The sequence below is a fragment of the Petromyzon marinus genome, chromosome 4, assembly GCF_048934315.1.
Source record: "Petromyzon marinus isolate PM22_M1 ecotype Great Lakes invasive population chromosome 4, UKy_Petmar_22M1.pri1.0, whole genome shotgun sequence".
Lineage (NCBI taxonomy): Eukaryota > Metazoa > Chordata > Hyperoartia > Petromyzontiformes > Petromyzontidae > Petromyzon > Petromyzon marinus.
Genome location: NC_133670.1, coordinates 22,540,091 through 22,554,694, shown reverse-complemented (window position 1 = coordinate 22,554,694; position 14,604 = coordinate 22,540,091). Strand labels below are relative to the sequence as shown.

The following is a 14,604-nucleotide window of genomic DNA, read 5'->3' as shown; positions in this document are numbered from 1 at the left end:
GATCTGTTATCCACACCAGTGATGCCACCTTAGTGTTCATCGTTTGGTAAATACAGCGTTTTTAGTATTCTTCGGAAATAGCGTTTGCTGCATTACGTAACAAAGCAAGATTAATGTCACGGGTTTTTTTTAGCAGTCTCCACGTTTGACCGGGCTGCTACCATATTGTCCCTTACACTCGAGAATTCAAATTTATTCAAGGGTGACTGCCCAAGATTTCAAACTAGGATCTCGGTGGTGCCGGATCAGTGATTTGACATCATGTCAGCCCCTTGAGCCGTGCGGCGGACGCCTCGCAGGGTTATTTTATTTTTTACAACAGAAAAGGCTAACCCGGTCACACATTTACGCACGTGGGCGCCTTGCTTGTAAAACCAATCAAGTGCTGCCGCAGCCCCCTGGGAACTGCTGACCCAGCTTTATGCAAAAACCTCCGCTCGTTACAAATGTGGAAATCTCAATTGCTAAGTGGCAAATCGGCAAGCCTGCAAGTGCTTTACTGTACCTGTGAGTGTGGCACATTGAACGCAGTGAATCACTAATATATTAATTTCAATGGGCTCCTCAAACTGTTTCAACACACATCCGAGGTTTCTGGGCTTGCTTGAGTTTTGCTTGAGCACTGAAGAAAAGTGATATTGTAGCTTTGCCCCAGCTCAAGGCATTTGTGAATTAGTCTCGTCAAAATGGGATGTAATTTTGATGATGAATTAAGTGTGCTGAGGATTTGATAAGGGAGCCTCTGTGGATATCTCAAAGGGACAGTGATTTGTTGTGATGATATTGAAGTGCTGGACTTTAAATTTTGTTCAGTAAACAGTGCTGTAGCGTTGTACTGTGGCAATTTCCACCTTGCCCGTCCGTTTGGTTCAGTTTTCTTGTGTATAGGACAGTGGTACATCATGGGGGATGGCTGAAATAGCCTCATGATTAGCGTATTTGATGATGATGCAGACGACGGCACCACACCGTCTTCCTTACTATTTAAAAAAAAATGCCAAAAAGGTCCAAAGGGGGCAGGCTTCATGCAGCCGAGTCCAAGAGCAGGAAAGTCACTCAGACTGGAGAGACACCTTGAATTTCATCAAGAGGTTTTGAGTTCCGTTCAGTAAAGCACGAATGTACTTTCTGCGTCGTTCAGAAGGGGTGGAATATAGGGTGGAATATAGATTGGCACGGAGCGTACACTTGCATGTGTAATGGAAGGAAAGGGGTTTGAAGGAAACCTAAGAGAATGCATTGATCCTGTATCATGTGATGCACTTGACCTCCTGCAGTAAGAGTAACAATTTGCCTACATCACGGCGACCTCACACTCAATGCGGCCATGCCAAGCTGGTGGCCACCCCGTCTGTTGAATCATCTGAGAAGCATCACAGCTTCTTGTTGTATAGTATTTTCTGATTTGCATTTAACTTGCGTGAGCTTTCGGTGCATTGCGTGTCTTTCATAGCATCTACAATACATTACACTGTGAATGTTATAGTCTTCGACCAGAACATTGAGTTCAGCAGATTTCTTAATTTTCTTTTTACCAAATTGAAAGCAGACAATTGTACTTATGCTTTTTTTTGTTGCATAGACTACCAGTGTTTCTCAATTCATTCGGAAACACAGCCACATTGATGTTGCTTGTTGTATTTCCATCACGTCTGCCACTTCATACGAGAATTGCACATGTGCCCTGCAAGCCTGTGCCAGTTTACGATTCCCCGTGCACTGATGTAAGTCGGCACACTTTGCCGCTCTCCAGCTGTGCAGGTGAGAATGAACCCGAGTGCCCGGAGTTAGCTTCTGGCGAAGACGCAGGGATGGCAGCAGCGGACATTGGAGCACCTCGGGCAGAAGGAATGCTTCAGGAGCTGGAGGGACCATTGGAGAGGCAGGAGTTCCCTAACGCAGATGAAGATCACTCCCTCTTGGGACAGAACAAAGAGGGAGAGGAGGAGCTGGTGGCAAGGGCTCCGTGCCGGCTGGGAGCATACGGAGCCGAAGAGTGGTGCCCAGCCTCAACGCTGCAACGCTCGAGCACAGATGACGCAGAGGAGGTGAAGTAATTTGTTACGGAGACGTGCAGTTGTGTTATGGGTATTGTAATGATGTTTATAATTGTGTAGACAGTGTGTTTTTATATTTGGTTTCCCTTATTAAATTATTGTGGTGTAGCGGTGGGGTAGTGGTTATCACACTGTACCCTTAATCCGGGTGACCTGAGTTAGATTCTTGGCCACGGCTAACATCGGCGGCGAGCGATATCTGCAACCGGCCCTAGGTATCCCCCCCTCCCGTCCCCTTCACTAAACCTTCACTAACCAACGTGTTGAAGTGTGATGAAGCAACCTCTGGGGAGGTCTTCATCCAGCAGTGGTGATGAAGGCCTGTAAATTATTGTTAAAATTATATTGTGATGAATGTAAATTAAGCAGTTTAAGTTGTCTCGTTAACATTGAACCCCGGTATCAAATAGGGCAGGGCGAGGCCAACCGTCTATACTTATATAATACTGACCAGAGGTAGTGTGAATGTATGTGCATTTGCAATGTTGTTTGTGAATGATACAGTAAAAGTAGTCTCAGCAATGCTTTAGCTGGTCACTTAAAACATTTAAGTAATTAAATGTTGGATTATGAAGAGACATGTTACAATATTGCTTAACTTTCAAAACACAAACAAAATTGGAAAATAGAGAGTGCTAATTGTCAAGCTTGTTGACAACAGGGGTGGAGCCAGGATTTCAGGCCGGGGTGACATTCAACAAATTTTAATTTCAAGAATGATTAGAGAGTCAGGCTGTTGAACTAGACGCCATCGGTTGGCGGACACGCTCTGACAATGCAGTTGCACGGAGTCCGCCAGACCGAGTGTCGTACACTTATACGCAGAATGTCACCCCTGTCACCCCCCCTGGCTCCGCTCCTGGTTGACAATATTAGCTTTTAAAAGTAAACAAAAAAAAATTGCCTCTACCACATAATAAAAATGAACAAAAGCAGCATTTTTGAGAGGAGATCATTTCAAAGAAGGCCATTCCATGTAAATATTCCAGACACCGCTTTAATTGCACTCAACGAGCTCAGTGTCCACATTTCCTTGTCGAGTGTGTTGCAGATTGTTTGCGGTTTCCTGAACGATCTCCAGCTCCACACTCTCCGCCCAATGTCGCCCTAGGCCCTCAGCCCCGGCATACCGGGCTCATCGCCGTGGGTGGACGGTGGCTCAAGGGGGGCCCCCACGCCGCCCCCTCGCAGGCTGCGTTCTCGGCCCAGTGACCCCACCCCCGTCGATCGAAACGGCAGGAAGCAAGAGGGCCGCACTCGTGAGCGGAGGCACACGCACTCCGGCCACTCCCCCGGGACCGGTACGAATCATCATCCATCAGCAGCAGCAAAGTCATTATCAGCAGTGGCAGCATCAGCATCGCGATTGCTACCGTCGTCATCATTTGATTCTTTTTTCTTGGTTATAGGCTTTGGGTATTGTCTCTAATTTTGTACTTTGATTTGTGCGGATTTATCTGCTCAATTGTACCAACCACTGTACTAATCTGCACTGACCAGTGTGGTGAGGTATAGTCCAACAACGCCCCATGACCAACACAGTATGCGCATTGACAAATGTATGCAGAGTTGTAATTATTATGAACTAGCTTTACTACCCGGCTTCGCCCGAGACTTGGATTCTTGTTTTGGATTAATACACGGCCTATGCGGAAGGGGGGGGGGGTGCGTGACGTCAGCAGGCACACTGCGTAACGCTGCCGCATGCGGGTGACATCACAGATGAGACGTCACCGCTCACTTGCCGTGCAAAATATATCCATTATTGCGCCCCCCCCAAAAAATACAAAAGTACAGTCTGGAAGCTACCCACATGCCAAATTTCAAGTTTGTTGCATATTGGGAAGTATGCTTAACATTTCGAACAGACATAGTCACAAATTTCCCTTTTATATATCGATGAAAGACATTTGGTGTAGCAGAGACAACGTTTACACCTTGATAAAACCGTGTATTTTTAGGTGGAGGCGAGGCCTTGTGGAGCCCCCTGCGGCAGCGAAGTTCTGGCAACGGTGGAAGCAGCCGCGTGGCCGATGGCGGCGATGATGGCGGCGAAGGAGCGGAAGGCGGCGGCGGCGGCGGCATGGAAAGGGCGGCGTCCCCTCGCAGCAACAGGCAGAGTCGGGCGAGCAACGCCAGCGTCGACAGCGGGGTGGTCGGGCTGCATGACGACATCGAACGGTCGGAGGTAGCGGGGGCGGCGGCGGCGGCGGCGGCGGCACCGTCGTCGTCGGCAACCGCGACGAGAAGCGCGGAGGTGGAGCGTGCGGACAGCGGCCTCGGCTCCGAGGTGGGGCAGCACCTGACCGGCAAATACCGCGCGCGGACCTCGCCGCCCGCGGTGCCTCGTGGCAGGCACGCCGCCCGTGCGCCAGACGCGAGCTCCGACCGGGCGTGGGCTCAGGCCCTCGCCGAGCCGGATCACGACAATGGCGAGGCCGAGGGGAGGGACGACCCGGCTTCCGGCTGGTCCAAGGTCTGGGTCGCGGACGCGCAGCTCAACGGGGAGAAGGCGGCGGAGGAGCAAGAGTCGGGCGCCTGCGTGGACTGCGGGCGCGAGCTGGCGGACGACGGGGAGACGGGGGCGGCCGCGGCACGCGCGACGGCGACGATGCGCGGCGGAGAAGAGGGAGGAGGGAGCGCGGCGGCGCGAGGAGTCCCCGTGTGCGAGCGGTGCAGGAAGTGGCGGCGGGAGAGGAAGGAGGCGGTGATGGAGTTCGTGAAGACGGAGCTGAGCTACGGCGAGGACCTGCGCGTGATCCGTGACGAGTTTTACCGGCCCATGCAGGCGGCCGGGCTGCTCACGTCGGAGCAGCTGCACACCGTGTTCGGAAACCTGGCGCAGCTCGTGGAGGCCAACGGCAGGTTCACGACAAGGCTGCAGCAAGCCATCGGCCGCGCGCACAGCCAGGTCGGATTGCGAGACGCGCACAGGGGCCACGCCAAATGTCACGCCGAAGTCACTCGGGTGCTTCTTTTCATTGCATCCCGGTAATGGTTCTTGGGCAGTTTATTGGTAGCTCCCACGTGTGAAACTTGACTCCCGGAAAATGTCAAGGTCAAGAGGGTGACCGCAGACAATGCTGCTGATGTCAGCACACCTGCCATCACCGTCTGCCATTCGCTGGGTGAATGTAACTGCCGTATATCAAGTATAGGGTTAGGACTGATTGTAATTTATGTTACCTATAGATGTGGTTTGTGCCTGATCCTCTATTCACGTTTCCTATTAAATATTTTAAAGGAAGAAGGATGCAACCCGTAAAAGAATTGTATGGTTGCACGCCGAGGCTTGTATGGACGGCTGTCCAGAGCGGGTTCCGTGACCACACTGTGGCTGATTGCCATACAATTCAAATGCATTATTTATTTTAGTGACATTACTGGAGTGCCTTTAAGTCACTTTAAAATGTTTTTTTTTTCCATAATTAATAAGGCTTTAAGCTCATGTTAAACACCACCGAATATAGCTTTGGCAGTCATGTGGCTACACAGGCTGTTTGTTCTACGGGCTTTTGTCTTCCTTTATTCAGTATCTCCAAGGAGAGGTTATACATAACTCGTCTATTAATGAGTTTATTAATTTACAGTGCGTTAACCTTATATAATTCATTGTCGTTATAGCAGGTTCGCAATTTTTTTTTAAATATGTTGGAGTGACACACCAGAAGGCCAACACACAGAATTATAGAACATATGCAGGAAATAATCTTGACATAGTTTGTTAAGAAGAGTAAGAGGGCTTGGGCAGGACACATTGCTGGAAGGAACAAGATTAGCACCTAGATCCACACCTCCGATTAGCACGGTTTCCTATGTGCAGTGGGAAGAAGTTCAACATAACATACAAGACGAATGATAGTGACAGCGAAAGGAGTAAACCCTACCCGTGATGGACGCCCATTACGGAGACAGAGCGACGAAATCAGGTCACGCGCAGAAGCTCAAAGATTTTCGCACCACAAGTTCGTGAGAGATGGCGACATCTTGGGAAGGCCTTCATGCATGAGTGGATCTATTGTGGCTGATGATGATAAAGACGTCATCACACACACACGCGTTTGTCCCCACAGGTATACAGAGATACAAGGAAAGAACCTGTGAATCACACCCATGCGAATCGTACGGTGATGTTGAGTGACGTCTATTAGTATACAGTGAGGGAAAAAAGTATTTGATCCCCTGCTGATTTTGTACGTTTTCCCACTGACAAAGAAATGATCAGTCTATAATTTTAATGGTAGGTTTATTTGAACAGTGAGAGACAGAATAACAACAACAAATCCAGAAAAACGCAGGTCAAAAATGTTATAAATTGATTTGCATTTTAATGAGGGAAATAAGTATTTGACCCCTCTGCAAAACATGACTTAGTACTTGGTGGCAAAACCCTTGTTGGCAATCACAGAGGTCAGACGTTTCCTGTAGTTGGCCACCAGGTTTGCACACATCTCAGGAGGGATTTTGTCCCACTCCTCTTTGCAGATCTTCTCCAAGTCATTAAGGTTTCGAGGCTGACGTTTGGCAACTCGAACCTTCAGCTCCCTCCACAGATTTTCTATGGGATTAAGGTCTGGAGACTGGCTAGGCCACTCCAGGACCTTAATATGCTTCTTCTTGAGCCACTCCTTTGTTGCCTTGGCCGTGTGTTTTGGGTCATTGTAATGCTGGAATACCCATCCACGACCCATTTTCAATGCCCTGGCTGAGGGAAGGAGGTTCTCGCCAACGATTTGACAGTACATGGCCCGGTCCATCGTCCCTTTGATGCGGTGAAGTTGTCCCGTCCCCTTAGCAGAAAAACAACCCCAAAGCATAATGTTTCCACCACCATGTTTGACGGTGGGGATGGTGTTCTTGGGGTCATAGGCGGCATTCCTCCTCCAAACACGGCGAGTTGAATTGATGCCAAATCTCCATTTTGGTCTCATCTGACCACAACACTTTCACCCAGTTGTCCTTTGAAGTAGTGTTACCAATTGTTTTCTTAGTGACTATGGTCCCAGCTGTCTTGAGATCATTGACAAGATCCTCCCGTGTAGTTCTGGGCTGATTCCTCATCGTTCTCATGATCATTGTAACTCCATGAGGTGAGATCTTGCATGGAGCCCCAGGCCGAGGGAGATTGACAGTTATTTTGTGTTTCTTCCATTTGCGAATAATTGCACAAACTGTTGTCACCTTCTCACCAACCTGCTTGGCAATGGTCTTGTAGCCCATTCCAGCCTTGTGTAGGTCTACGATCTTGTCCCTGACATCCTTGGAGAGCTCTTTGGTGTTGGCCATGGTGGAGAGTTTGGAATCTTATTTATTGATTGATTGCTTCTGTGGACAGGTGTCTTTTATACAGGTAACGAGCTGAGATTAGGAGCACTCCCTTTAAGAGTGTGCTCCTAATCTCAGCTCGTTACCTGTATAAAAGACACCTGGGAGCCAGAAATATTTCTGATTGAGAGGGGGTCAAATACTTATTTCCCTCATTAAAATGCAAATCAATTTATGACATTTTTGACATGCGTTTTTCCGGATTTTGTTGTTGTTATTCTGTCTCTCACTGTTCAAATAAACCTACCATCAAAATTGTAGACTGATCATTTCTTTGTCAGTGGGCAAACGTACAAAATCAGCAGGGGATCAAATACTTTTTTCCCTCACTGTAAATCTTGCCATTTTTTCCCTCGAAGCGAGCACTTTGTACTACGTAATAAAATTATCTACTTACCGTGAGAGATATGCCGGCTAATGTGTGTAGGAATGGAGCTCTCACACAGAGATAAATGTGTATCGCAGTACATTCATATACTTTGTAAAGTGTACTCATATAATTTTCTACCAAATGAACTTGATTGGCATTTAATAGTCTGTCGAAAAGGATTCCTGTGAAACGACGAACGTGATGAACGAGAATTGTTTCGTAACGAGCAGGGGCGCCGACTCCGCCTCCTCCTCCGCCTTACAGGGGGATGCGGATTATGTGAGCGTGCACGTGGGAGAGATCTTCCTGGAGTCGCTGGCCATGCTACCGGCGTTCCGCACATATTGCCTGAGGCAGACGGAAGCCCTGCAGACACTCGCCAATCTGGAGAGGGAGAAAGAGCTGCTCCGGTAGGGCTCGCGTGGGGAGGCCCTTACTCTTAACGGTGTCCGCGCGGTAGTTCTGACGACTTGAGATGACCTCTTTCCCAAACCCGCAATGACCAACATGGTGAAGTACGGTCAAACAAACCCTCTTGACTGGCACAGCGTGAGGATGCCTTCATCCAGAAGTGGAATTATTTGTGAATTAATCTTTAAAGGCAAATATAAAAAAGTGTATTTTTCAACTGGTTAGGGTTACAAGGAAATGATCTGGATGTCGATACTATTCATGAATACTTTCGTGCATGCTCATGTGCATGGATCTGTGTGCGTGTGAGTGGTGGCGTAGCGGTTAGCGCGCTGTGCTACGAACCCAATGACCCAAGTTCAATTCTCGCTCACAGCCCACACCAGTGATGATTATCTGAACTGGTCCTGGGCCTGAGCGCCTAGGGAGACAAAAGCGGTGCTGGCCACCCACCCCATCTTGTGCCGTGCCGGCCTTAATAGGTGCTCGTTAACAGCACTTGCCCCTGCAGTCTGTAAAGGCAATACGGGCGATTTTATCCTCGTCTTTGTGCGTGAGCAGGATATTCCTGGACGTCTCCCAGAAGGAGAACCCGGCGCTGCGCCGCATGCACCTACGCTCCTTCCTCATGGCACCCCTGCAGCGCATCACCAAGTACCCGCTGCTCTTCACCCGGCTCGCAGGCACCACGGCTACCGCGCACGGTCACCGCGGCAACAGCGACCGAGACAACGACGAAAACGACGACATCGACGACATCGACAGCAACGGCAACGGCGGCGGCGCCGGCGGCGGCGTTAGCGCGGTGACCCCCGGCGGCGAGCAGGATCCCGGCGGTCGGGGCGCACGCGACCGCGGGGACCGGGCGGCGCTCGTGTGCGCCAAGCGGCTGGTGCAGTCCCACCTGGAGCACATGGACCGCCTGACGCGCTTCGCGGAGGGCCACGGCGGCGCCGCGGGCCCCGCCTGGAGGCCCTTCCGCAGGGACAGCGGCAGGCGGCAAAAGAGCCCCCGCGACCTGGAGACGCTGGAGCTGCGGGAGATCGCGATCAGCAGCACCCGCTGGGACTGGGGGCGCACCAGGTAGAGCCGGCCCCCGGGGGGTGGGGCGGGCGTGGGGGGGGGTTGGATTGCGTCTGAGTTTTGAGCGCTTTTCAAGATTGCCTGCAAATAAGATGGGCACGTGCGTGATTAAATTAACACGATTAAATCAACACGATTACATCACGATTACATCAACACGATTTAATTAAGATTAAATTAAGACGATTAAATCAACACGATTTAATTAACAAACTTAAATTAACAAGATTAAATTTACACGATTTAAATAACAAGATTAAATGAAAACGATTAAATTAACACGATTAAATTAACACGATTACATTAACAAAATGTAATCAAGATGAGCGCGTTTGGCTACGTACATGCATGCATACCTGTGCCGTTTAATACGGAGAAGCCCTTAGATTAGAAACACATGAAACACTCCATCGAGCACAGTGGTAGTCCTGATGTGCAGGAGACAGAAGGGATATATTTAATTGGATTGTATGTTTCTCAGACATGAGCAAGTATGAATACTGGAGCCCCTTTCAGATAATCATTAATAAAAATTCCTGGCCTTTCATTGGCTAAAAGAGACTTCTATGAGCCTTTCAATTTGACAGGTAAGCCTTCAGTGCAAGGCAAATTCCCGACAGGGAATGCATCCAGTACCACGTACACCTGGGATTATAGCCGCCACTGTTATTTTAAAGTGTAAATAATTAAAATATAACCTTATCTGAAAATAAATATCAAAACATTGCTTTATGTACATTGGCATGCCTTAAAGTGCTATATGACGAAAATTACTTTGCAGCCCACTGTCAATTCGCTGCTGGGTAAGAAGACCTGTCCACACTGTATTGGTCATGGGAGCTGTTTGACCGTAAACTAAAAAACTAAAACTTTCTTTTTTTATTTTACCAGGTAAGGTTCAATGAGCTACAAAGCTCTTTTTGCAGAAGAATCTTGGCTATCACAAATTATAGCTCAACGAAGTGGCTCACCGCGTGGACATTTCTAGCAGCCAAATACTCTCAACGCATGATGTTGATTTTAAATGTGGAGTGAAAATCCGGAGGACCCGGAGAAAAATCCACGCGGCCATGGGGAGAACATGCAAACTCCAAATATGCAGTCATCAGGGTCGGGATCGAACCCATGCCCTCCTGTATACCAGGTGAGGCAACTAACATATCGCCACCGCACTGACCATGCTGGTGAGTGCGGGTTGAGATGGATGTGGGGGAGGTTCAGGACCGGTTTAGATAACACTCACCGCTTGATGTTAGCCGTGGCCTGGAATCGAACACAGGTCGCCAGGTTCATAGCACAGTGCACCACAAATCCACCCCGGGATGCCACCATTGGAATATAATAATATTCTGGTTTTAGATGCAATTCCCTGGGTTGTTACATATGTCATTTGGAATAAATAAGCTATAGCATTGTTTCGTTATACATTACATTCCTTTACAAATATCGACCAAGGATAAAGAAAGATTTATGGATAAATTTTTGTTTCATGGTTCAGTATCCCGGGGTGTTTTATCTGAATTTTCACACAACCGTTCCCGTATATATATTCAATGCATTATACATCACATTCACATTCTCTTATGAATGTGTAATGCATCGGCACTTACTTGAAAATGTGATACATTCGGCAAGAGTAAATGAATATACGTACACACATTTCACAAATATTGTGTTATATTATCTCTCGACTTTATACTTTAAGATTTACTTTCGGGTGTTTGCATGACTTGAGAAGAGTAGAGGTCAACTTTAGAATTAAAATACAGTAAAACCTTGGATTGCGAGTAACTTGGTCTGCGAGTGTTTTGCAAGACGAGCTAAATTTTTAAATAAATATTAATTTAATAAACGAGCGAGGTCTTGCAATACGAGTAGTATGTATACACTTTGTCTGCCGAGCGTCACGTGATCACAACTGATATACGAGTGCTTTGATATACGAGTGCTTAGGATTACAACACGTTTCCGGAACGAAATATGCTTGTAATCCAAGGTTTTACTGTATGACCGTTTGAGACAGGAGTAACGTCTGTGTTACTTAACAGGTGAGAGAAGTAGATTTTTAATACTGGAAAAGAGAATTGTAGATGTTATAATGAAGAGTTTGCATTTGGTAGTATTGAAGAGGTTGGCAACCGTGCTAAATTATTGGCAACTGCAAGAGCAGATCTAGTAAGATTGGGTGTTGATTTTTGCAACAGCTACTGGGTCAAGCAAAATGAAGCAATAGAAAGGTGTGGTAGCATATTTTAGCATTGGTCATGCTGACTTCCCAAGTTTGAGTGAACTACGATGAATATTATTTGCTGCATGTTCATTGCATTGCATTTTCGCTCATTTTCGAACTGAACGTTGCACCTTTTAATTATTTGTGTGTGTTTTAAATCCCAGCCTGCTCTTGAGCTTCCTGGCTCGACAGGCACTTGCCTGGTTTTAAAGAAAGGTTATTGGTTGCGTGGGTTGCATTAGACATCAGCAGGCACCAACCATAGCGGTCAGTGCTCACAATCGGCAGGTGCCCGCTCCAGCGCTCGTGACGGCACACCCGTGTGTGTGCGCGCCCCTGAGACAGGTTCGTCCTGGAAGGCCGTGTGCAGGTGGCCCAGCCGTGCGACGCGCAGTGGGCGCGCCGGGGCCACCGCTCGCTGCGTTTCCAGCGAGTGCACGCCCTGCTGCTGGTGCTCGTGTCGCGGGGAGACGGCAGCGACGGGTGGGCCGACGCGCTCGCCGCCACCTGCCCGTCGGGCCGCTCCCCGGACCCCAACGAGCGCTCACCGGCCAAGGCCCCCTGGCACAAGGCGGCGACGCCGTCCATCCTGCGCACGTCGTCTCTCCGCGAGAGCACGGTCCGCGCCGACGGCGCCGAGAGGGCGCAAGCGATACCCACGAGCGCGTCGGACTGCGCGCTCGCCTCGCTGTGCGGCGGCGGCGCCGCCGACGCCTCCTCCCGGGGGCCGGGGGCCGCCGGCGCTCGCGAGGGCGCCGCCCTGCGCTCGCCCGGCGGGGCCGCGGGGCCGCACGCGGTGCGCGGGGCCTCCCTGGTGCTGGTGAGGGAGCGCGGCGGGGGCAAGCTGAGCCTGCTGCGGGAGCCCCTCAGCCTGGCGCGGTGCGTGGTCTCGCTCGACCCCGACGGAGGGCTCGGGGCCGCCGGAGGCTCGGCGAGGGGCGCCGCGGGGCTGCCGGAGGCCAAGGCGGGGGGGGACGGCGCCGAGGTGGCGCTCATCGAGCTGCAGGACATGGCGAGCCGCGACATGCTGCTGCTGCTGGTGAGCGAGGGCGCCGAGCGCTGGTTCTCGGCGCTCCGGCTGCACAGCCAGGCGCTCGGCGCGTGGAGGCTCCGCCGCAACGCTCTGCCCAACGTCATGATCGGGACCAACCACGCGTGTGCCTAGGCGGGGTGGCGGGGAGGACCGCTTCCGTTTGGCGCGTGGCGTTTGACGAATTTCGCAGGTGCTCAGGATTCAGCACCGCGGCGGAAGATTTGATCCCCGTTGCTGTTTTAATTGTGCCGCGGTACCTTTCGGTGTCGTTTTAGAAGTTTTGCTGTCCTGCGGTGTCGACATCACTCGACTGTGAGAATATTGTCAAACCGTAAGCTTCATCATGCTGTTGGCAGTGGAAGGTTATAAATATGGGCCTGCCCTTAGCATGGCCGTACTCGCAAGAGTTGTCCTGTTAGCATTGTCACTTATGTATGTGTGTTGAACTTCTTTCGCACCGTATGTAGCTAACCGCGCTAATTGGAGGTGCCTTTCAGCAACTACCGTCTTGTAGGCAACACTGCAAGTTCCCTCGTTCCCCTGTTGATTACTAATAACACAAATACCTTGCCTGACTATATATCTTGACAAGATTTATTTTAAAAAATGCACTCAAGTCACGAAATAGTATTGTCATCGCAACTACGTTACAGAAAACAGTGCAATCAAATTACTCTTAAGACTTTGCAGTCTCCTTAAGTTGGATTAAATAATGAATTGATTACATGGTGCATCCTTAAAGGTATTATTATTAGAGAATAATTAGATGGCAGCTTGAGCTACGATGTTTATGTTGGCGGTTATGTGAAAGTTTAAACAAACCAACAAGCTCGAGTGATCCTCCACCTCTCAAATGTTTATACGATGTGTATCACCAACACCATGGCTAACTTAAAGAGGCTTAGAGGGAGGAAACTCATGATACAAATCTCAAATGTTGCCGAATTCTAATGATGCGGCATATCTTTGTGGACAGCCTGTATTTTATGCCTGGAATGTGCAAGTTTGCATGGACTCTAAAAAGGTGGCTGCATTATTTCACAGGTCAGCGTTCTCGTTATGATGCAGAGTGGCACAGTGTGCTGACGCAGGTCACATGGAACACGATGTGACTGGCAGCTTTTGAAACGCACAGGGGTAGTTGCAACACATTGCATTTACCAGCTCAAAAGTTCACGCTTTACCAAGATACAAGCCCTAAAGCCTGGAAACACTGGGGCGCATGCATTGTGAGGACTCCTTTCCACTCTCATGCGGTTGCATTGTGCGGGGTTGTGTGACAATGTAATTTCCGAAAGCAGATGTTTTTGTTCAGTCACTGCATTGCCTTTAATTGCACAATTGCCCTCGCAGCCCACTGCAATCTTTCTTCTGAAACCACGGGCCCTGCATATAATGTCCACTGCCAAGGCTAATCCACTGTTCCAAGGGGGAATCCAGCTTCTCGCTGCCGACAGCGACACCGTTAGTGTGTCGCCTGTTTTCAAGGCACTTAAGTGAAACCCGTCCGTGCCAGGCACACCTATTTAGTCTCACTCGCAGTGGTTTCATGCGTAATCTTGGTAATGGCATTGACACTTTAATGGACCATGGATAAGACTGTGGTTTGTATAACTGTGCAGTTGTACTTTGTGCAATGCAGCTTATAAAGACTGCCTCAAGCTCTGCTTGGAATCATAGTAAAAAGAAACCGACTGTTCTCCCGATGGCGCAGCTACAATAGATAGTTGAAATACGTGTTACTTGGTCTACGTTGACTTACAATATCACATTTTATTTATAACACGAGTTCGTGTCGTCCCGTTTTGAATGTTCCTGTTTAACAAGCCTCTCTCTCTCTCCCCTGACCCAGAACCCCATGCATGTGCGCTGCCCACCGATTGTTGCAAAGAGATTTGATTTTGCTTGTGGCAGTACCCGACAGGGTGAAATCTCACTCGCGCTGCACGTGTACACGCCGCCGCCGTTCTGACAGTATTAACATTGTTCCTTTGGAGTGTGACATCGTGTATTTAATGTACGGCATTAAACCATTTGCAGGGTCAACGAAGAGCAGAATTCTTTGTTTCCGTTTCTCAGTCCGCTTGTCTTGGCC

At 49.3% G+C, this 14,604-nt stretch overlaps 1 protein-coding gene across 5 annotated transcripts in view; it reads left to right on the top strand.

Moving 5' to 3' along the window:
• Window positions 1-14,559, top strand: part of LOC116938149 (uncharacterized) — a 35,528-nt gene extending 20,969 nt beyond the window's left edge. For 4 of the 5 annotated variants that reach the window (XM_032945310.2, XM_032945294.2, XM_032945293.2 and 1 more), the window contains 6 exons: window positions 1,754-2,048; window positions 3,169-3,358; window positions 4,019-4,968; window positions 8,017-8,162; window positions 8,725-9,246; window positions 11,818-14,559. In XM_032945310.2, the coding sequence (XP_032801201.2) occupies window positions 1,754-2,048; window positions 3,169-3,358; window positions 4,019-4,968; window positions 8,017-8,162; window positions 8,725-9,246; window positions 11,818-12,784 (3,070 nt within the window). In that variant the 3' untranslated portion in view covers window positions 12,785-14,559. The remainder of the gene's footprint in view (window positions 1-1,753; window positions 2,049-3,168; window positions 3,359-4,018; window positions 4,969-8,016; window positions 8,163-8,724; window positions 9,247-11,817) is intronic. The other variant, XM_032945321.2, reaches the window with a different exon arrangement.
• Window positions 14,560-14,604: the final 45 nt, after the last annotated feature.